We start from the raw sequence: 23,291 nt of genomic DNA on the forward strand, positions 1-23,291 counted from the left end.
TTAACCGATCTTTTTCGTAGTATGGATCGATTAATATAGGCAATAAAGCATCCTAATTCCTATGCCAATTTTAACACACTATCTTGATATTGTTGGGGCAGGAAAAGTTAATTTTGTCACATTTTTAGTGACTTAGACAAATTTAACCTGAAATTGTTAAACTTGAGCTCTGATGTTCTGGACAATATTCTACCAATCGTTTCTGAAAGAATGTTGAATTCTAATACAGTTATAGATAAATAGATCTTCAAAATAGGGGCAAGACATGTTTACTTTGTCACATCAGTTATTATTAGAGTTAGGTAATCGTCATCACATTAACATATATTCTTTTGTAGTTTGGATTGATTTATTTAGGTAATAAAGCAGCCTATGCTAATTTTTACACACTATTTTGAAATTGTTGGGGCAGGAAAAGTTAATTTTGTCACATTTTTAGTGACTTAGACAAATTTAACCTAAAATTGCTAAACTTGAGCTCTGATGTTCTGGACAATATTCTACCAATCGTTTCTGAAAGAGTATTGAATTCTAATAGAGTTATAGATCTTCAAAATAGGGGCAAGACATGTTTACTTTGTCACATCAGTTATTATTACAGTTAGGTAATCGTCATCACATTAACATATATTTTTTGTAGTTTGGATTGATTTATTTAGGCAATAAGGCATCATAAGCTAATTTTTACACACTATCTTGAAATTTTTGGGCAGGAAAAGTTAATTTTGTCACATTTTTAGTGACTTTGACAAATTTAACCTAAAATTGTTAAACTTGAGCTCTGATGTTCTGGACAATATTCTACCAATTTTTTCTGAAAGAATGTTGAATTCTAATAAAGTTATAGAATATATAGATCTTCAAAATAGGGGCAAGACATGTTTACTTTGTCACATCAGTTATATTATTATAAGAGTTATTAAAGGAGACTATTTCATTATATAATCATTGTTTTTAACCTACCTACCTATGTCACCTATGTTGAGATTCGTTAAGCTTTAACAGGGCCATCACATTGTGTGACCACCCCACAGAGAGGAGATCTCTCTGTCATTCCTCCAGCAAAGCAGCGAGTTTGAGTTCTGAGGAGTGTAGCCCCTGATGGGCGGTGTATCCGGAAGAGATAGCATGAACTGGGTGAGCTGCGATTTGAAATGCTCTCGGTCGCCGATGGAATTCAAATGGTAAGGCATTGCATTCCACAATTTTGGGCCTATGACTGCAAATGAATTATCATACAGTGACTGATTTGCTGCTGAGCTGTGTCTGCATGCAGATGGAATGACTGCAAGGTTTCCAAAACGTGGCCTGGAGACAAACTGCACGTTAATGTCGTTGCTGGTATGGTGATGGAAAATCTTCCACATATGAAGTAAAATGAACCGCTCCCTGCGACGCTGTAGAGACATCAGAGATAGCCGTTGAAGACGGTCCCAATAATGGAGATCACGCATTCCAGTAATCCTTGCGGTGAAAGCTTTCTGTACGCTTTCAAGCTCCTGGATGTCACATATCTTGGAGGGGTGCCATAGCGGGCAACAGTATTCCAGTAAACTACGAACCATCGACTTGTAAAGCGTAAGCATTATGACTGGAGATCTTGTCTGAAAGACACTGAAAACCCAGGCAGCTTTTTGTCGAGCCTTGTTTGCTGCGGTCTTGATGTGGGGTTGCCAAGATAGATCGTTGGAGACGAGAACCCCGAGGTCTCTTAGTTGACCTACAGGTGCGAGTGACTTATTTGCGATTTCGTATAATTTTTTGTGACAATGTAAACATCAACTGATCTTAACTTGCATCAACTACATTGTCATCATGTAAAGTTTTCCCGCCTTTCAAACCAAAATCAGATATAAATAATTCGCCCAAAATTTTAAATTCCATATATTTGGAGGTTTGCCGTGTTCCTACTTTAATTTACTTTGCGTTCTCTACTTTGAGAAGGAGCAAACAAAGAGAAACGAGGAGGATAACAACGTTAGAACAAAAGGGTATATTAGGGAATAGAACAACACGTATAAACAAGACCGACTAAAGGGAATAGGGAAATGTGGGGGGAATAGGGAAAGTGTGGGATAACTTTACTCCAAAACTTTTACTATTTATATGGGCTGATTGCTTGCGAGGCAATACTAACGGTGCATCTGAAATATCTAATCAGTGCGTGGCGTTGCTTAACTAAGCTTAAAAACGGTTTCACTAATGAGCCAAATAATTGCTTAAGATCGCAATGGCTATTGACACTGAACATAAAACGGTTTGAACTTGGAACCAAATACCGTTAACTTTAAACCAACCAATATCTGGGATCCCTACATATTGTGACAGAATTAACCTCATTTCCCAATAACCAAGTGCCTGTATTAGCTAACTTTTCAAAGCAACATATTTAAGGGCTATGATTGGTACTCCGTACTTGGTAGATCAACCATCAAATAATGAGTAAAAAGGGTTTTGAGGACACATCACAGAGAATAGAGGTATGGTATTCTGAGTGTGACAAAGTTACCTAAATATTGCCTTGTAACCGTTCAATCCGTGCCCTTTAACCAATGTTGTATCATAATTGTTAGATTGACCTAATCTACTATGTTTCAGGCCAAGGAATGGTAATTAGACAACTGCAGTTAATTAAGTCACACAAAATGTGACATTTGATACATTTTAGTGCCTAACAACAATAGATTTTCTTTCTGAGCAGTGCATATGGGAGTATGGGTTATGTGGCTAATGTTCAGAACTTCTGAACGTGCTAGGTTAATAGATGTCAAAATTAAGCCACTATCGTCAAAAACGCTATTATTTTTATTTACCAATATCCTCAAACTCAAATGAACTTGTCCATTTCTCGAAATTGCTAAGATTTTTAATTTTAATTCGCCGTCAAGTTTTAAGTTTGAATTAAATTATCACCGGTTCATGCAGGGTACAGTCATGTCGTAACGTAACATCTACTACTCCCAGGAAACCTTACTGGCTGGAGCCTAACTTTGAAAGTAAAAGAGATAGAAACGTCTGGTTTTCAATAAAATGTTCGCCTTGTAAAAATAACGTTTCCCCCCCCCCCCCCCCCCCCAGGGGGAAATTAAAAACAACGTATATTTTGAATTATCGCGAAAAGTCATATTTTAGGTCATATAAAACTGCACAGCTTTAACTTTGCAGATTGTTGTTCTCTGATTGGCTGAATCGTATCACGTGGTACGCGGTACAATTGCATCTTTGGAATGTTTGAAGCGTGCAAATGCAATGAACTCACGAGCGCGCGCGGAGCTCAACAAGCTGTGAAAAGGCGATCACCCTGTAGTAATATCGCTAGCCAGTAAGGTCTGCTGGGCTGTTTATATATATATACATATCACCGGAGACTCGCGGGCGGAACAAAATATTGCACGCGCACGCGCGTGCAATATTTCATATGTCCCCGAGGGCGCTAGCCCGAGGAGGACATATTTTCGTATAGCACGGAGGGCCCATCGGGCCCGAGTGCTATACGATTTTTCCGCCCGCGGGTCGAGGTGATGTGGATTATATCCACCAGCGGGCGTATTACAGTTAATATATAATTTTATAAATAAACAATGGAGCTTGTATAAAAGTCAACTCTAGAAAAGGTCGCCACTAATTGTTGTAACCATGGTAACACGTCACGTGTTCAATGTAAGCCAATCATAAAGGGATGTGTCGTATATATAGGGGCTGGAGATGCACTGCATTCCTGGGCCGTGGGAATAATGAATGTAATGTCAGTGACGATGAATATCAATAATATAGGGGGATTATAGTGCTGATGTGTATTATGTAATGTGTTATAATAACTTTGATATAAATCAAGTATCATGTCATCTGCATGAGCAGCCCTATCGGACACAAAAATAAAATGTATTATATAGTCAGTGTAATAAGGAATTTCACATGGAGACGATACAGAAACTGAAAATATTTTAGAGAACTCCGGGCTATATTGCTACTGGTAAAATTAAATGTCACTTGTTAGCGGGCTATATCGTGAGCGGGCTGTAGAGATATCGGGCCCTTTGACAGCGGGCTGGTGAGAGCCCGCTATGCGAAAAAGCGCACGCTGGTGGATATACTAGCAGGAACCTGTCTAACCCTAAAGTGGTTTCAAGACTCGAGAGACTAAAATTAGGCCGTGCGACATCGACAGTAAGACGCGCGCGCTGACCATTGAATGGTTTTTTAGCTCGTATTTCGGCCAGCACATTATTTAGGAAACAATCAAAAAGTTATAATACTTCCCATGTAACAATTTTGTTGAAATTTGGTCAGCTTACGTAAACATGAACACTTATGTTCTACTGAAACTTAATTATTTTGAGCAATTTCGATGGTCAGAATTTGAGTTATCAACGAATTTATATCTATTTTGTCATTTTTAGACCTCTTAATTGTTAATCAAGGCCAATCTCTACCAAATAATTTAGGTTCGGTAGTTGAGTATGATTGGAAGGTTTTGACAAATTTTCAGCATGATTCATGTTCCGGAATCAAAGATATGAGAGAATAATACGACAAAAATCAACGAATTTCGTCAAATTACGCGACTTTTACACCTAATTTTGCTTGCTAAAGCCGCGCACCATCAAATATGGCACATAGGCGAAACTCACTGATCATTTCAAAAAGGCCAAGGTATGACAAATTTGGTACTGCGAAAATTCTCACAGTCTCTGGAAAAAAATGGTACAAACATTTTGAAAATCCGAGCAAGTTTTTTTTAATCGTGCACCCCATACTCAAATAATTATTACCTATTTAATTCGCGTTTTTGGGCACTGAAATTCTTATTCCTTGGCCAATTTTTTATTTTTTCATACTGATTTAAAGGCCATTAAAGCATTTGACCCAGTCAAAAAAGTTTCAGTTGTATATCTTTTACGGTTTTTGCGGAAAGTCGCGTTAAATTTGATGCCGTGGTGTCAGTAAAATGGCACGGATCCAATATCCATCTATCCATGACCATTTATATATATCCACCAGCGTGCGCTTTTTCGCATAGCGGGCTCTCACCAGCCCGCTGTCAAAGGGCCCGATATCTCTACAGCCCGCTCACGATATAGCCCGCTAACAAGTGACATTTAATTTTACCAGTAGCAATATAGCCCGGAGTTCTCTAAAATATTTTCAGTTTCTGTATCGTCTCCATGTGAAATTCCTTATTACACTGACTATATAATACATTTTATTTTTGTGTCCGATAGGGCTGCTCATGCAGATGACATGATACTTGATTTATATCAAAGTTATTATAACACATTACATAATACACATCAGCACTATAATCCCCCTATATTATTGATATTCATCGTCACTGACATTACATTCATTATTCCCACGGCCCAGGAATGCAGTGCATCTCCAGCCCCTATATATACGACACATCCCTTTATGATTGGCTTACATTGAACACGTGACGTGTTACCATGGTTACAACAATTAGTGGCGACCTTTTCTAGAGTTGACTTTTATACAAGCTCCATTGTTTATTTATAAAATTATATATTAACTGTAATACGCCCGCTGGTGGATATAATCCACATCACCTCGACCCGCGGGCGGAAAAATCGTATAGCACTCGGGCCCGATGGGCCCTCCGTGCTATACGAAAATATGTCCTCCTCGGGCTAGCGCCCTCGGGGACATATGAAATATTGCACGCGCGTGCGCGTGCAATATTTTGTTCCGCCCGCGAGTCTCCGGTGATATGTATATATATCGTCTCGCTTTATATATAGTAAAATAATCGCTCCTACTATAAATCGCTCACCCAAATTTTAAGAAAATTCTTGTGAAAAGGCCCTTTGGGTATGATAGCGATATAAATCGGTGTATTTTTGGATGCTGATTCCGAATCACCCCCCATGACGTAGGGTTAAAATGCTTCCCTGGAGAGTTATGGGCAAAAAACTGTTTTGGTCACGTGACAGGCTAGTAAAATACGAATTCGATCGTTTAGGGCTCGGGTTGTAGGTTTACAACCTACCAGGACGCACGTGTTAGGTACGTGTGTATTACCTCAGAACTAGAAGTTAAGTTGAACCCCAGTATGCTGCGTTTAATTCCAGTTTAATTCCTTGGCATAAGGTTTCATAAAGATGAATCAAGTGATAACTTATATGATTAAGATCCGATTGGATAGGTTTGCAGAGCAATGCAGCCATTGGTCAGAAAGGACATTTAGTGTTATTAGAATTATTTACAAAGAAATTATTGGATTAATAGTGTTATTGAATTCATCAATTAGTGGAACAATATTTTAACCAGTTTTAAAAAACCTGTATTTGTATTATTAAACCTGTTTGTTTGCAATAACCTGTTTGCAATAACCTGTTTGTTTGCAACTCTCCTGGATAACGCGTGGACTGCCTCTTCCACTGGAGCTCCTCTTCCACAGAACACCTAGACTACAAAAGATGAACACACAAGATTCTCACTGCCGTTAGCCTTTAGCCTTTTCCCGAACGCCTCTCCTATGATTGGTTTTCTCTACACGGCCCGGGATGTTAGTATGCTGCGCTCTCTCCCACGTCACTAGTTTCATAAATAGGTTTGTAGTCCTTTATTTTAAATCATTGACCTTAGTATTTTGTTCCTAAGACCGTATCAATATCATGCATAATTAGGTTAAGATTAAATCCGTGAGTTCAAGTTCTGTGCAAGTATCATAATATGCGGGTAAAATACTTATCCGTTATTTTCACCAGATTTTCCTAACGTCATGCCAGATCATTGTAATTGGTTCCCGTCGCTTCTGTTGAATTCCTGATAGGCTAGGAAGTTTGTTCCTCGAGGTATAGCTTTTATAATTATTAAACCATTAATTAGATGTTGTTCATTGCAATGTTATTTCCCATTTATTGATTCACATTGTTCGTAATACTAGAGTCATTCCCGATAGGTTAGTAATTAAATTCTAATAGGTTTATACATTTCCTAGGTAATATTGTGGTGACCCTATCCTACCTGTTTGCTTGTCCTAACCTTAGCAGCACCTACATTATTACCTCGTAAGTCATTTGAGCATTTATTGATAAGTTCTTACATATTTCGTATTCTACAGTTCACTCTAATTTAACTTTATCATGTTTAATTTTATCCTAGTTAGTATATTATTGTCTTTAATTAATCCGTCATTTGCTAATAATTTGTCCCTTTCTAGGACATTCCCCTCCCACGGATTCTGCCCTCGTTGGCAGCATTGAAGGAACGTAGCCATGATATAGCAGCTACCTGTCCATCGTCCAGAGAGAGAGTCAGCCAGCCCGTTATAATACACACCAGTTCCCATTGATCACCCAGCTACCCAACTGATTTAGGGTAACGGACTTTACCATGAGATTGAACACTTATTTTATGTACGATTGGATTGGTCTTGCATTATTTTACAGTCCTTAATTAACTTGTTTTAATTGGTTATCTTCCAGATATAAATTCATCTAAAAGTTCGAAGTTAAAACTCTAGACATAATTTCCCCTAAAAGTTCGAAGTCCATAATTATAACATAAATTCCTGTCATAAATCTACCATTGTACACTGAGAGTTTGGGTTTGAACTATGCCCTGAGTGAGTCTCAAACCGGGAGGTATTCCATAATATCGGAACCTGAATATCCATACTCTAGTTAAAAGGAGCCCATTATACGTAGTTAAATTAATACCATCACAATTTAATGAAATATAATAAATAAATAATCTCTAGAAGTCATGGAAAATTGGAGCAGTAAATAGGCCGTTAAGTAAGTTGTCGTGCTAAAATCCGAGTACGCCTCTTAACAGCACGCCGAGTTGAACTCGTCGACGGTCCAATATATGGAACAGATATATTTACGAGTATCACCCGTTAAGGTTCGGGTTAGGGTTAGGGTTGTGGTAAGGGTTATGGTTGGCTCTTACTAATTCGCTCGCCCAAACATTTCACGTGACTTTGGTTTTTATGGTTTTGAAGCCGTACAAAACGGTTTTACATAAACCCTAATCCCAACCCTAACCCTAACCATAACCCCGAAGCTAACCATAACCCTTACCACAATTAGCTTGTCACGTGACCAAAATGGTTTTTTGCCCATAACTCTCCAGGGAAGCATTTTAACCCTACGTCATGCATCATGGGGGGTGATCCGGAATCAGCGTCCAAAAATACACCGAATTAGATCACTTTCATGCCCAAAGGGCCTTTTCACAAGAATTTTCTTAAAATTTGGGCGAGCGATTTAGTAGGAGCGGTTATGGTTAGCTTCGGGGTTATGGTTAGGGTTGGGATAAGGGTTTTTGTAAAACCGTTTTGTACGGCCGCAAAACCATAAAAACCAAAGTCACGTGGAATTTTTGGGCGAGCGAATTACTAAGAGCCTAAGATAATAACATCGTCATCACCGTTGAACTTCCAAATTAAAATTCGCAAATTTCGATTCGAAAGATCCACTATTCCTTAATTGACGATTCCAATTCATCGCAGCTCGTCGAGGCACAGTTAGTTTAAGTTAAGTAACGCATTTTGCCGATCAATGATCAAGCCGTTGCGAGAAGCATAATTGAGTGCGCGGCGCAGCACAGTAAAGCATCGCGCTACAACACTATTCCCAGAAAAGACCATCATACAGGGTGCGTAAAAAATTATGGAAGAAAAACTGTAAGGAGTTGGCACGAATCCTTTTGGAAAGTATCAGTTATATAATGCCTTGAGATGAGATAGCTGCTACAAAATCAAGTGGATTGAAGAATTTGGTCATGCATTTCTTTACGGCTAAAAATAAAGGGCCGGGTTCAAAATTTAAATTCTTAAAATATAGTACAATTCTTGCATGTTTCTGTGTGCGGTTCTGCCTCTGAGTGCTGAGACTGTAGCTCAGCCAAAAATGTATAGTTTTATTTATCTTTCCATGTTCCATACTAGCTTAGACACTTCTCCCATACTAGCTTGGACACCCCTAGGAGTTGGAGTGCTAACAAAGTACTGTGCCGGCTATGTATGTTAAGATATCAATTGAATATTGAGATGTCATGTACCAAAAATGAGCCATATCTAATCTAGCTAGATCGGGTTGATGCGAAGGATTGACATCGTGAATCAAGTCAAACTGCAAACATCAAAGGGGGTTGCCGATTTAAAAAAATGTTTGCAGGCCAATTCCAAAAAACTCTTCGGCTAATACATACGTACTATATATATAGTATAACTGTCAAAAGAGTCTTAACGGGTGATACTCGTAAAATATTTGTTCCAACTCGGCGCGCGTCCTGGTAGGTTATAAATCTATTGACCATTGTTAATGATCTGGCCCGGCGCGCGCTACTTCGCGCGTAGCTCGTGCCATCGCGGGAAGAAAGCGGCACGTACGTGCTACTTCGAAGAAATTTAGACGAGTAACATCCGTCAAATCAGCGAGCGTGCTAAATCACTTTACAGTCGATCTTTGAAATTGTTCTAAAAGGGCCCCCCGACAGTTGAGGCCAACTTCATTCGATGTTTTTTCGGACGCTGATTCCGAATCACCCCTAACATCTGTCAAGTATTATGTTGCACGTTTATAATTATAACTATAAGTACAAGATCAGACGTCAGACGTGGGTAGTAAACAGCTAGAAAATTTATTTAAAGGTCAAGCAGATCATTGTTATTGTGCGTGTAGGGTTTTGGTGTTTTTAGAGGCAATCAGTTTTAGGAAAGGTATTTGTTCACTTAGTACTTCGAATCGATAAAAAGTACTTTAAGTGGATTTAGTTATAGGTAACAAGTGATACAAGTTTGATACATGCTAACTATTAAAGTATTAACTATAAAAGGGCTTTTACTAATTCGCTCGCCCAAAAATTATCACGTGTCTTTGGTTTTTAAGATTTTTCAGCCGAACAAAAGGGTTTTACATAAACCCTGATCCCAACTCTAAGCTAACCCTATACTAACCATAGGCATAACCCCAAAGCTATCCACAACCCTAACCACTACACAACCCTAACCCTAACCACTACACAACCCTAACCCTAACCCGAGCCCTAAACAATCGAATTCGTGTTTAACTAGCCTGTCACGTGACCAAAACAGTTTTTGCCCATAACTCTCAGGGAAGCATTTTTACTTCATATGGGGGTGGTTTAGAATCAGCGTCCAAATATACACTGAACAAAAGTACTTTCATATCCTCAAGGCCTTTTCACAAGAATTTTCTTAAAATTTGGGCGAGCGATTTTAGGGGAGCGTTACTAAACTTAAAGTGAGTTCGATCAAGACAAGATTATGTTCACACGAAATAGTTCGGTACAGTACTGTACTCTGGGCCAAAACACACAAATATACTTTTACATTCCGCGTTCTTCGCGCTAAACTTGCTGCAACGGCTTCCAATTAAGAATCATGTTTCCGTGCACTCAAACAATATCAGCTCGATCAAATCTGAAACCTTTTATTTTTCCCGTTACGGGCTCTCAGGCTTTGATAAACTTCATGCTTCATAAATCTAAATTACTGCACGAGAAAGTTTGATTACAATTCCTGCAGGATGAATCGATCTGCAGTTCACAATACTATTATATCAATTATAAAAAGAGTCCGACTGATTCGAAATACCGGTCAATACCATTTAAAGTTAATCAGCCGTGATGCATAAAATACCAATAATTTAACTTTAATTTAGATGCTAGAGGGGCTTTTCCGTGACCATAAAGGTGCTAACTCCTTGGGAGGTTCCTTACTGATTAAATTTAAAGAGCTAGGTTCTCGGTATTACCGCTTATTAACGACCATATTAAATGTTCAAATCAGAACGGATAATAAAATCAGGATCATAAAGTCACGAATCATAAAATTCCGGATATAAAATACCCGGATCATAAAATCAGGAAGGTAAAGGCCCCATTATGATTAATGCAGATAGTGGTTCTAAGGTGATAGCGGTTCTAAGGTATAAGGATTCATTATGATTAAATTTAATGCAGATAGTGGTTCTAATGTAACTGACAGGAGCCTGACTTGAAATAAAATTACAATCTACAATCTACATCGACAATTTGAACATTGAAACATTTAAACAGAAGTATTTAAAGAAAAGTCAAAGTGTAACTCAATCGTCCATAGCTAATAGTAATAAGATGTGACCACCCCTGGGCCCTGAGAGTAGTACCACAGATCAAGCTCGCGAACATTGACAACTTCTAATCGGACACTCTGTACTGTCCCTAACTAGTATGCAAAATGGAAATTTAAAAGTCTATGCTGTAATCAGAACTTTTTGTGCGGTTCGTCCTGAAATAAATTAGAATTTTAGATATAAAAAAGACAAAAATAGCTATCCGATGTTATGTGTGAACTATTGAGATAAAACATAAAAACCTTTACAAAGCTGAGTCATTAATATGATAGGAATTTAATCAAATTTTCTAATTAATTAACAAAAAATAATGGTAGTAATTAAATAAAATAAAAGTTACCATAACTAGAAGAGCATCATGTAACAGACGAAGATTGCAGCTATGTATTGATAAGCAGATCTAGATCGCGAACTGGCAGTGTTTCCTGAAATTTTGATATGAAGATTATATCGGATCGATTTGGAAAGGATGCAATAATTATACAAAACATACCAAATACCTTACACAGGACTTTATTTTAACGAACACCATTGGCATTTGGTCGCTGGTGGCCGAAGCGTGTATTTTTATGTCCGTTAAAATAAAGTCTGCCCTATTAAAGTCTGTCCACAGTCCAAGTACAGTCCGTTCAAATTTGTTCCCAAACGTATTCCACTACGAAATTATTGTCCAGGATTGACTACTTTTTGGCTCTTACTAATTCACTCGCCCAAAAATTATCACGTGACTTTAGTTTTTATGGTTTTGCAGTCGAACAAAACGGTTTTACATAGACCCTAATCCAAACCCTAACATTATGATTAACCACAACCCTAGCCCTAGTATAGGCCTAACTTAACCCGAGCCCTAAACAATCAAATTCGTGTTTTACTAGCGTTTTACCCTACGTCATGCCCATGGGGGGTGATTCGGAATTAGCGTCCAAAAATACATCGAACAACATTAAATGTATGGCGCAGTTTATATCTCCGCCAAAAGCAAATTTGTAAGCACTCACGCGCATTATATCCAAATGTGATTTTAAATTTTCGCATTGGATCGTTGCGCATTGGATGGTTACTATGCCGCGCCCTGCAGCATTACAATTTATTTGAGACCTTCGCCCCGCATTTAAGCTACTCGTCTGATATGATACCTTTATTTTTTAACAGCTTATTTTTTAAACATTTGATCAATTATTCTGTCTTATTTTGTTCCATTTTAAACTGTACGATTAATTGTGAGTGTGTTTTATATTATATACATTTGATTTCACAGTTGTGAACTTTATTTTCAGTATTTTATGTGACAGAGATTAGTTTAACTAATATTTGCTTCTCCTAAATCAGCTTATTTTTAGAGACATTCTGTCTTATTTTGTTCCATTTTAAACTGTACGATCAGTTGTGTATGAAAATTAAAATGATTGTCACGAGATGTTTGATCTAGTTATTAGAGTTGAGCTATTCCTAGTCCTTGTTATGACAGTATTAAAACTGTAATAGTTGTCACGAGATGTTTGATCTAGTGGCTAGAGTTGAGCTATTCCTAGTCCTTGCTATGACAGTATTAAAACTACAATAGTTGTCACGAGATGTTTGATCTAGTGGCTAGAGTTGAGCTATTCCTAGTCCTTGTTATGACAGTATTAAAACTGTAATAATTGTCACGAGATGTTTGATCTAGTTGTTAGAGTTGAGCTATTCCTAGTCCTTGTTATGACAGTATTAAAACTACAATAGTTGTCACGAGATGTTTGATCTAGTGGCTAGAGTTGAGCTATTCCTAGTCCTTGCTATGACAGTATTAAAACTACAATAGTTGTCACGAGATGTTTGATCTAGTGGCTAGAATTGAGCTATTCCTAGTCCTTGTTATGACAGTATTAAAACCACAATAGTTGTCACGAGATGTTTGATCTAGTTATCAGAGTTGAGCTATTCCTAGTCCTTGCTATGACAGTATTAAAACTACAATAGTTGTCACGAGATGTTTGATCTAGTGGCTAGAGTTGAGATATTCCTAGTCCTTGCTATGACAGTATTAAAACTACAATAGTTGTCACGAGATGTTTGATCTAGTTATTAGAGTTGAGCTATTCCTAGTCCTTGATATGACAGTATTAAAACTACAATAGTTGTCACGAGATGTTTGATCTAGTGGCTAGAGTTGAGCTATTCCTAGTCCTTGTTATGACAGTATTAAAACTGTAATAATTGTCACGAGATGTTTGATCTAGTTGTTAGAGTTGAGCTATTCCTAGTCCTTGTTATGACAGTATTAAAACTGCAATAGTTGTCACGAGATGTTTGATCTAGTTGTTAGAGTTGAGATATTCCTAGACCTTGCTATGACAGTATTAAAACTGTAATAATTGTCACGAGATGTTTGATCTAGTGGCTAGAGTTGAGCTATTCCTAGTCCTTGTTATGACAGTATTAAAACTACAATAGTTGTCACGAGATGTTTGATCTATAGTTATTAGAGTTGAGCTATTCCTAGTCCTTGCTACTCTAACAACTAGATCAAACACCTCGTGACAACTATTGTAGTTTTAATACTGTCATAACAAGGACTAGGAATAGCTCAACTCTAATAACTAGATCAAACATCTCGTGACAACTATTGTAGTTTTAATACTGTCATAGCAAGAACTAGGTGTAGCTCAACTCTAATAACTAGATCAAACATCTCGTGACAACTATTGTAGTTTTAATACTGTCATAGCAAGAACTAGGAATAGCTTAACTCTAATAACTAGATCAAACATCTCGTCACAACTATTGTAGTTTTAATACTGTCATAACAAGGACTAGGAATAGCTTAACTCTAATAACTAGATCAAACATCTCGTCACAACTATTGTAGTTTTAATACTGTCATAACAAGGACTAGGAATAGCTCAACTCTAGCCACTAGATCAAACACCTCGTGACAACTATTGTAGTTTTAATACTGTCATAACAAGGACTAGGAATAGCTTAACTCTAATAACTATAGATCAAACATCTCGTGACAACTATTGTAGTTTTAATACTGTCATAACAAGGACTAGGAATAGCTCAACTCTAGCCACTAGATCAAACACCTCGTGACAACTATTGTAGTTTTAACAAGGACTAGGAATAGCTCAACTCTAATAACTATAGATCAAACATCTCGTGACAACTATTGTAGTTTTAATACTGTCATAACAAGAACTAGGTGTAGCTCAACTCTAATAACTAGATCAAACATCTCGTGACAACTATTGTAGTTTTAATACTGTCATAGCAAGAACTTGGTGTAGCTCAACTCTAATAACTAGATCAAACATCTCGTGACAACTATTGTAGTTTTAATACTGTCATAGCAAGGACTAGGAATAGCTCAACTCTAATAACTAGATCAAACATCTCGTGACAACTATTGTAGTTTTAATACTGTCATAGCAAGAACTAGGAGTAGCTCAACTCTAATAACTAGATCAAACATCTCGTGACAACTATTGTAGTTTTAATACTGTCATAACAAGGACTAGGAATAGCTCAACTCTAATAACTAGATCAAACATCTCGTGACAACTATTGTAGTTTTAATACTGTCATAGCAAGGACTAGGAATAGCTCAACTCTAATAACTAGATCAAACATCTCGTGACAATTATTACAGTTTTAATACTGTCATAGCAAGGACTAGGAATAGCTCAACTCTAATAACTAGATCAAACATCTCGTCACAACTATTGTAGTTTTAATTCTGTCATAACAAGGACTAGGAATAGCTCAACTCTAGCCACTAGATCAAACACCTCGTGACAACTACTGTAGTTTTAATACTGTCATAACAAGGACTAGGAATAGCTCAACTCTAATAACTAGATCAAACATCTCGTGACAACTATTGTAGTTTTAATACTGTCATAACAAGGACTAGGAATAGCTCAACTCTAGCCACTAGATCAAACACCTCGTGACAACTATTGTAGTTGTAATACTGTCATAACAAGGACTAGGAATAGCTCAACTCTAATAACTATAGATCAAACATCTCGTGACAACTATTGTAGTTTTAATACTGTCATAACAAGGACTAGGAATAGCTCAACTCTAATAACTAGATCAAACATCTCGTGACAACTATTGTAGTTTTAATACTGTCATAACAAGGACTAGGAATAGCTCAAATCTAATAACTAGATCAAACATCTCGTGACAACTATTGTAGTTTTAATACTGTCATAGCAAGGACTAGGAATAGCTCAACTCTAATTACTAGATCAAACATCTCGTGACAACTATTGTAGTTTTAATACTGTCATAGCAAGAACTAGGTGTAGCTCAACTCTAATAACTAGATCAAACATCTCGTGACAACTATTGTAGTTTTAATACTGTCATAACAAGGACTAGGAATAGCTCAACTCTAATAACTAGATCAAACATCTCGTGACAACTATTGTAGTTTTAATACTGTCATAGCAAGGACTAGGAATAGCTCAACTCTAATAACTAGATCAAACATCTCGTGACAACTATTGTAGTTTTAATACTGTCATAGCAAGAACTAGGAATAGCTTAACTCTAATAACTAGATCAAACATCTCGTGACAACTATTGTAGTTTTAATACTGTCATAGCAAGAACTAGGAATAGCTCAACTCTAATAACTAGATCAAACATCTCGTGACAAATATTGTAGTTTTAATACTGTCATAACAAGGACTAGGAATAGCTCAACTCTAGCCACTAGATCAAACATCTCGTGACAACTATTGTAGTTTTAATACTGTCATAACAAGGACTAGGAATAGCTCAACTCTAACAACTAGATCAAACATCTCGTGACAACTATTGTAGTTTTAATACTGTCATAACAAGGACTAGAGATAGCTCAACTCTAATAAATTCTATTCGTTGTTATCACAATAATATAACTCAGAATGTTAACAAGTTTTTGAAAAGACTGTAGAAGAAGATATCATGCCTTATTCGTTGGAGTTCTCAGACCCGTCGACACTCTACTGCACAATTTCTAAGAAGAGGGTTGACTTCCTCAAAATGGGAAACAGGAGAAAAAGCTACAGACCATCAAGGCAGAATTAAAAGAATCATTTACCTAATACTTTTTAACAGTCACAGAGTTTTATAATAAAACTTTGTAAGAATTTCGATCGTTCTTTAAAGTTGTGTTTTGTTAACATCATATTTTGTATTTCTCGACTCAAAAAAAGCATTATTATATAACAAACGAATCTTTTATCATTAAAGCATTTCATGCTTTACTGCCGGTTTACTATACAACTGAAGTGCACAATTGTATGGAAAAGAAAATTTATTCTCAATAATACGGGAGGAGGTGTTCTAACCAAATTGTACTAATATCACCCCGTTAGGTATACCGGTACCGGTACACCGTAGGTACCGGTTTATTCTCTACTAAATATCGCCCATGTATAATATCGTCTCCCATGCTATTAATGTGCCAAGTTCGAATTCGGTTTCTTGCACTTTACTTATATATAATATTTTGCTTCCTATAAACTGGTATGTTAGGAAGCAAAAGAGGCTGTTTAATGTAACTTCAGGAAGGCGCGACTGTGAAAATAGTTGAGAGAACTACGCGCATTAATGCTAAAATGTGATGCTTTTGGCGGAGATATATATATATATATATATATATATATATAGATATATGCCTTCTGTCAATTTCTGTCGTCGGATTTTATTGCTTAACGCCTGCCTTTCTTACTTACACTTACAGTTACACTTACTGTACAAAAAATCTATCAAGAAATGTTTACTAAATTGTAAATAAAATTAAAAAACGCGAGCGTGCTTAATCACTCTACAGTCGATCTTCGAAATTGTTTTAAAAGGGCCCCCGTCAGTTGAAACCAACTTCATTAGATGTATTTTCGGACGCTGATTCCGGATCGCCCCGGCCCCATGACATGGTGTTAAAATGCTCCCTGACGAGATATTGGCGAAAAACTGGCTCGATCACATGATATGACCGTATAGTGTAATATGGTAAGCTAGTTGCAGCAGTATTTATATATATATTAGGCTTTTTAGATCTTTTAGAATATTCTAGTATAAGTGTTGAATAACCGTTAGGATTAGTATAAGATTAGATTAGATTAGTGGAATAGATTATGGATGGTTTTGCGGAGGAAGGCACGTGTTAGTCAGGTTAGCTAGTTAAGTTAGGTTATTGGACAGACTGGGCCGCGCGGTGTCACGTGGTTCGCCATGTGATGTCACGTGACCCAGAGCTGGTAGGTTTTGCTTGCCCCGTTAGCGGCAGTTCTTCGGGAAGCATTGAACGGTAAGGTTGTAAAAGTTACCGCTTCCGAGGACAGTGTAGCGTGGCCTTCGAGTCGCTAGTCTTGGTTTATTGATCTAATAGTAATATATTACCTTTCGAGACTTATTGTTCGAACCCCCTGTTTCCTTTGTTCTTACCTAACTTAGGACTCGATCAAGTCATTCGATCATTTAAAGTTGTACGGCACTCAGAAGCCTGTAAGAGTTAAAGTTGCAGAGCTAGAGATTTGCAGGTATCCGTGTACGATACTTCAGTATCGTGCCCGTGTATTTCTTAGTACCGTGTACGACACTTCTCTATCGTACCCTTGTACAGTTTAATTACCCGTGTACGCCACTTCGTTACCGTACCTTTGTGAGCAGGCAGAGTTTACCATCGGTACGCCCCGAGGGAGGACTGTTCTGGTGCCTACCTTATTTTACACTATCTGGAGGCCACGGTTGACAGCGGGTCGGCTGTGAGTATTGTGTCCACGGGTTTTGTGAGAGAACTGGATCTAGAGAGCGGAATCCGACCGTGTGGCATGACATTGAAGTCATTTTCTCAACACAAGATACAAATCAGGGGAGAGTTGGAGCTACAGGTAGTAGTTGCTGGCAATAGATTTGTACACACCTTCGTGGTAACTGATCAGTTAGACACAGAATTCTTGATTGGAGATGATTTCTTGAGGTCAAATAGGGTAACTCTGGACTACAGCAAGTGCAGACTGGTGCTGACTAATGGAGATAGTGTACCATTCACGGAGAAGCCGGAGAATGTCAAGCAGCAGATAAAAGTTAGATGTAGCAAGGTCACAATTATTCCTCCTAACACGGTGCAGTACATCAGGGGAAAATTACAGGCGAAAGGAGTGAATTTTAAAGGTGTGATTAAGCCACAGTACAAGCAAGGTTTCGGGGACACGGGCATTTCATTTGCTCATGCAGTTGTGCACTCTGATAAAAGATTGGTCCCGATAAAGTGTGTTAACTCTACTGATGAGCCAATAACGATCCGCAAGAACAAGATCGTCGCACTATTGAAACCTGTAGGCGGTAAGAAATTTATACACGGCGTGCAGAGGATCAGAGGTCACGATATCGGTGTTAGAGGGACTGCGATTGATAGACAAGCTCAGGAGAACAGGGGTCAGGCAGAAAAGTTCTGTGGTGAAAGATGGACTCAGAATGAATTGTTGGAGAGTCACGGGCTGAACATGATAAAGGCGACAATGTCTAATGCTGAGGAGGACAGACGAAGCAGAGTTCCATTCAGAAGGAGTTTTGCCGAAGCATCGTGCCAGACAGAGGTCAGTCTAGATGAGAGATCGGGAGGAGAGGAGTTTACTAGGTCTGTTGGTGTCAATACCATTCCGAGTCACAACGCTTCAGCCATTAGTGAGTTAGATAGTGTTAGTAACGTAGAATGTGATTATAACGCTTCAGCCGTTAGTGAATCCTTCAGTAATGTTACACGTGATCACAACGCTTCTTCCGTTAGTGAATCCTCTAGTAATGTTACACGTGATCACAACGCTTCTTCCGTTAGTGAATCCTCTAGTAATGTTACACGTGATCACAACGCTTCTTCCGTTAGTGAATCCTTCAGTAATGTTACACGTGATCACAACGCTTCTTCCGTTAGTGAATCCTCTAGTAATGTTACACGTGATCACAACGCTTCTTCCGTTAGTGAATCCTCTAGTAATGTTACACGTGATCACAACGCTTCTTCCGTTAGTGAATCCTTTAGATCTTTCTACACACCCGGGTGGAGCAGAGGGGTTGAGGAACCTACATCCGAGATAGAGGATAGTTTAAGTCCTGTCGAGCTGGGGGAGAGCAACAATACACTAGCTTACTCACCTGATGAACAGAGTACGCCTGTAGCCAGTGGAGTACGTTCTCTAAGAAATAGAGCTCAGTTAAAGAGGCCGGATTACTATAGACCGGTGTCGAAGATTAGTGTTGTTTTGAAAGGGGTGAAGGACTGTTTACTTGGTTTTTAGAGGATTGCTGGTCAAGGGATGCCAGTTAACTACCTGTTGCTCGGGCAGATACGACGATTGTTGTCATGTTTTGCAGACTACCTGGAACCTGTGGAAGGTGGTCATCGTTGCATTTCTTATCTCCCGCCGTGCTTAGGGTATGCCTGGTGTCCTTAATATCAGTTGATATGGTTGAGTGATGTCTGGTTTTTATTTTGAAGGGCTTGTTACCCCGGAGAGTGGAGAGTTTGCTAGAGGTGGAGTTAGTTGTTGAACCGTGGAGGAGAGTAGAGTGTAGAGTGTGGGTCACCTTAGTTCCGGTAGAGCATCGCTCCTGATGCCTAGGTTTGCCTTTAGTTGACTTTTTATCTTGTGCCGATAAGGTCTTAATCTAGATGATTGACTTCATATCTATGTATATGACAGTTTGAGGTGACTAGCAGGTTCGTACCTAAAGCGTACTGAGCATTTTAGATAAGTATGTTAGTACCTAAAGCGTACTGAGCATTTTAGATAGGTATGTTAGTACCTAAAGCGTACTGAGCATTTTAGTTAAGTTAGTTTGTACCTGAGCGTACAGAATTTCTTAGTTAGAGTATGTTCGTACCTAAGCGTACTGAGCATTTTAGTTAAGTTAGTTTGTACCTACGCGTACAGAATTTCTTAGTTAGAGTATGTTCGTACCTAAGCGTACTGAGCATTTTAGTTAAGTTAGTTTGTACCTAGGCGTACAGAATTTCTTAGTTAGAGTATGTTCGTACCTAAGCGTACTGAGCATTTTAGTTAAGTTAGTTTGTACCTACGCGTACAGAATTTCTTAGTTAGAGTATGTTCGTACCTAAGCGTACTGAGCATTTTAGTTAAGTTAGTTTGTACCTGAGCGTACAGAATTTCTTAGTTACAGTAGGTTCGTACCTAAAGCGTACTGAACATGATGAGGAGTAGAGGGTTCGTGACTGGGTGTGCCGAGTAGAGGAGTATTTTTCAGGCATCGATCACCAAGTGGAGAATGCAGGAGACGATACAGATACTACATCTACATTCTACATCAGTCAAATTAACATCAGAGACAGGAGCAGAGACAGCAGGAGGGACAATTTGGAAAGGACAGTTAGGACAATTTAGGAGAGACTAGAGGGTAGCAAGTGTGTATATATATTTGAAATTTTATGTTTGTATGACGTGATGTCGTGATAGTTATCACGGGATAATTTTAATATTTGTTGTTACGAGCATTTATTATATGTGCGTAATTGTTTATTTTGTAGTTGAAAGTTTTTTACACGTGCAGTGTATTACGTGAAATTTTTTGATTGTGTATGGAGTTGGACACGTGAGGTTAGCACGTGGGGTTTTAGGGTCAGTGTTAGTCACGTGAGGGTTTATACGTGCATTTTCTTTAGATTTTTTAGTGGTGTAGGTTTTAGTATTTTAGGATTTTAATAGATAGGGGGGGATTTAGTCGAATTTGTCAATACCTCCTGGAGATATTGACTAAATCGATTAAATTTTCCCGGGGGATATAGTGTAATATGGTAAGCTAGTTGCAGCAGTATTTATATATATATTAGGCTTTTTAGATCTTTTAGAATATTCTAGTATAAGTGTTGAATAACCGTTAGGATTAGTATAAGATTAGATTAGATTAGTGGAATAGATTATGGATGGTTTTGCGGAGGAAGGCACGTGTTAGTCAGGTTAGCTAGTTAAGTTAGGTTATTGGACAGACTGGGCCGCGCGGTGTCACGTGGTTCGCCATGTGATGTCACGTGACCCAGAGCTGGTAGGTTTTGCTTGCCCCGTTAGCGGCAGTTCTTCGGGAAGCATTGAACGGTAAGGTTGTAAAAGTTACCGCTTCCGAGGACAGTGTAGCGTGGCCTTCGAGTCGCTAGTCTTGGTTTATTGATCTAATAGTAATATATTACCTTTCGAGACTTATTGTTCGAACCCCCTGTTTCCTTTGTTCTTACCTAACTTAGGACTCGATCAAGTCATTCGATCATTTAAAGTTGTACGGCACTCAGAAGCCTGTAAGAGTTAAAGTTGCAGAGCTAGAGATTTGCAGGTATCCGTGTACGATACTTCAGTATCGTGCCCGTGTATTTCTTAGTACCGTGTACGACACTTCTCTATCGTACCCTTGTACAGTTTAATTACCCGTGTACGCCACTTCGTTACCGTACCTTTGTGAGCAGGCAGAGTTTACCATCGGTACGCCCCGAGGGAGGACTGTTCTGGTGCCTACCTTATTTTACACTACGTATAAGGAAGTTAGTCTAATTTCTCGTTAGGGTTACGTTAGGGTTTCAGCATATGCTTTTGTTAAGGATTGGGTTAGGGTTAGGGTTGGGATCAGATTAGAGGGTTAGGGTTGCGAATAGTCGTTCAGGACCAGCTAGAGAACGGGTTGAAAAAGTCACGTGACAGTCGAGTGTAGAGTGATTAATCATTCTTTTGGTGAGGCATATACATTATACATGATTAATGATATAGGGACGAATAGAAAAGTTAATATATACTGGCTAAATATCAGTATTTCTTACCTTCGGATTCCACACTTTGTACCGCAAATTTGTACTCTGTTACTCCTTTGTCAAAGCTAAAGTTTATCACCTCTTTGTTTTTTCCCCACGTATCTCTCCAAAACGCGGACCACCCCGTGCACACTGCGTTGGAAGGTTCGAAAGTGATCAGCAACTCGTCGTTGCAACTGATCTTCAAACCATTTGTTCCGTGGGTTTCTACTTTGAAGATCCTAAAGCCATCATCATCTTTAGCGGGCAAATCAACAGGAAGGTCTAAATTTGCTTCGGTTAAATGCGTACACTTAAGGAAACCATATTTTGGTGGATCTGAGAACGTTAATTTGAAACCCCCTGTCGAGTCACCGGCATTGTTTTCATAGTTGATTCTCAAATCTTTGCCATCTCCAATCGCCAGATCAGTCTTCATATAAACATCCGCTCCTTCGGGAATGTCAATATCTCCCATGAACGGTTTGTCCTTCCATTGATCTGAAACTGCGGTGTTTTTAAGACAAATGACAGTTAAAAATTGTACTTCTCAGTTCTCAGCCGAGTAGAATTAGAAAATATCACAAAATCTAGCGTCTATTACCTGGAATACTATTATCATCCCCATCTTCCACAGCAACAATTACTTCTGGAAGAGGACCCACCATCGGAATTACCGTTGCCTGAAATGAATTAGGGTTTGTTTGATTTGTCAAACAAAACAAAGTTAATAAACTAAATTAAAGCAATTTTGTGTACAGGTTCACAATGACGTGGTTCAAGGTGATGTTCAGTATAACTGACTGAACTAAAATTAATTCAATCTGACGTCAAATTTTAAATGTAGTTGCAGTTAGGTATTGATAACCAGATCTAGATCACAAACTGGTCGGTAGCGTTTCCTGAAAAGTTGGTAAATATCAGTATTTCTTACCTTCGGATTCCGTACTTGAGAATTTGTACTCCGTTACTCCTTTGTCAAAGCTAAAGTTTATCACCTCTTTGTTTTTTCCCCACGTATCTCTCCAAAACGCGGACCACCCCGTGCACACTGCGTTGGAAGGTTCGAAAGTGATCAGCAACTCGTCGTTGCAACTGATCTTCAAACCATTTGTTCCGTGGGTTTCTACTTTGAAGATCCTAAAGCCATCTGGTGGTGCTAATAATGCGAGAGGAGCCTTTGCATAAGTGTAAGTGGGCTCTCGTTTAAAGGTTTTCTGTGATTTGATTGAGTGATAGAATGAGAGTTTGGAAGAAGTTGATTTCTGATATTCCATCAGTTTTTGAATTGATTGGATAGAGCTTCGTGATGTTAGGAATTTCTATACTTTTTGCTGCATAGTGGTTTCGATACATGGACTGAAATTTGACTGGATTTTTGAGGGAGTCTTTTTAAAATTTGTTGATCACTTACA

At 38.4% G+C, this 23,291-nt stretch overlaps 1 protein-coding gene and 1 long non-coding RNA gene across 3 annotated transcripts; one reads left to right on the top strand and one right to left on the bottom strand.

The window, feature by feature from the left end:
* The first annotated feature begins 6,071 nt into the window (after positions 1 to 6,071).
* Positions 6,072 to 7,416, top strand: LOC134818312 (uncharacterized). The gene is made up of 4 exons (XR_010160624.1): positions 6,072 to 6,568; positions 6,726 to 6,812; positions 6,959 to 7,028; positions 7,181 to 7,416. It is a non-coding gene; the product is annotated as an uncharacterized LOC134818312 (long non-coding RNA).
* Positions 7,417 to 9,771: 2,355 nt separating this feature from the next.
* On the bottom strand, positions 9,772 to 23,027 carry LOC134818469 (uncharacterized). 2 transcript variants are annotated; one of them, XM_063828039.1, is made up of 5 exons: positions 22,811 to 23,027; positions 22,481 to 22,559; positions 21,907 to 22,383; positions 11,446 to 11,530; positions 9,772 to 11,260 (listed from the first exon to the last, which is right to left on the bottom strand). In XM_063828039.1, exons 2-4 carry the CDS (start codon positions 22,542 to 22,544, stop codon positions 11,451 to 11,453), a joined length of 621 nt encoding a protein of 206 aa, XP_063684109.1. In that variant the 5' UTR covers positions 22,545 to 22,559; positions 22,811 to 23,027; the 3' UTR covers positions 9,772 to 11,260; positions 11,446 to 11,450. The 2 variants fall into 2 exon arrangements, with proteins under 2 accessions (XP_063684109.1, XP_063684110.1); XM_063828040.1 differs by having other exon boundaries at positions 21,907 to 22,377; positions 22,811 to 23,021.
* Positions 23,028 to 23,291: the final 264 nt, after the last annotated feature.

The sequence above is a fragment of the Bolinopsis microptera genome, chromosome 7 (assembly GCF_026151205.1).
Source record: "Bolinopsis microptera isolate Bmic1 chromosome 7, MBARI_Bmic_1.0, whole genome shotgun sequence".
Lineage (NCBI taxonomy): Eukaryota > Metazoa > Ctenophora > Tentaculata > Lobata > Bolinopsidae > Bolinopsis > Bolinopsis microptera.

Bases quoted from the DNA above. Each gene is read 5' to 3' on its own strand.
- LOC134818469 (XM_063828039.1), bottom strand. From the start codon at position 22,544: ATGGTGGGTCCTCTTCCAGAAGTAATTGTTGCTGTGGAAGATGGGGAT. The intron at 22,384-22,480 runs GTAATAGACGCT...AAAACACCGCAG, and splicing joins GGATGATAATAGTATTCCAG to TTTCAGATCAATGGAAGGAC. The intron at 11,531-21,906 runs GTAAGAAATACT...TCAAAATTTCAG, and splicing joins ACAAAGTGTGGAATCCGAAG to GAAACACTGCCAGTTCGCGA.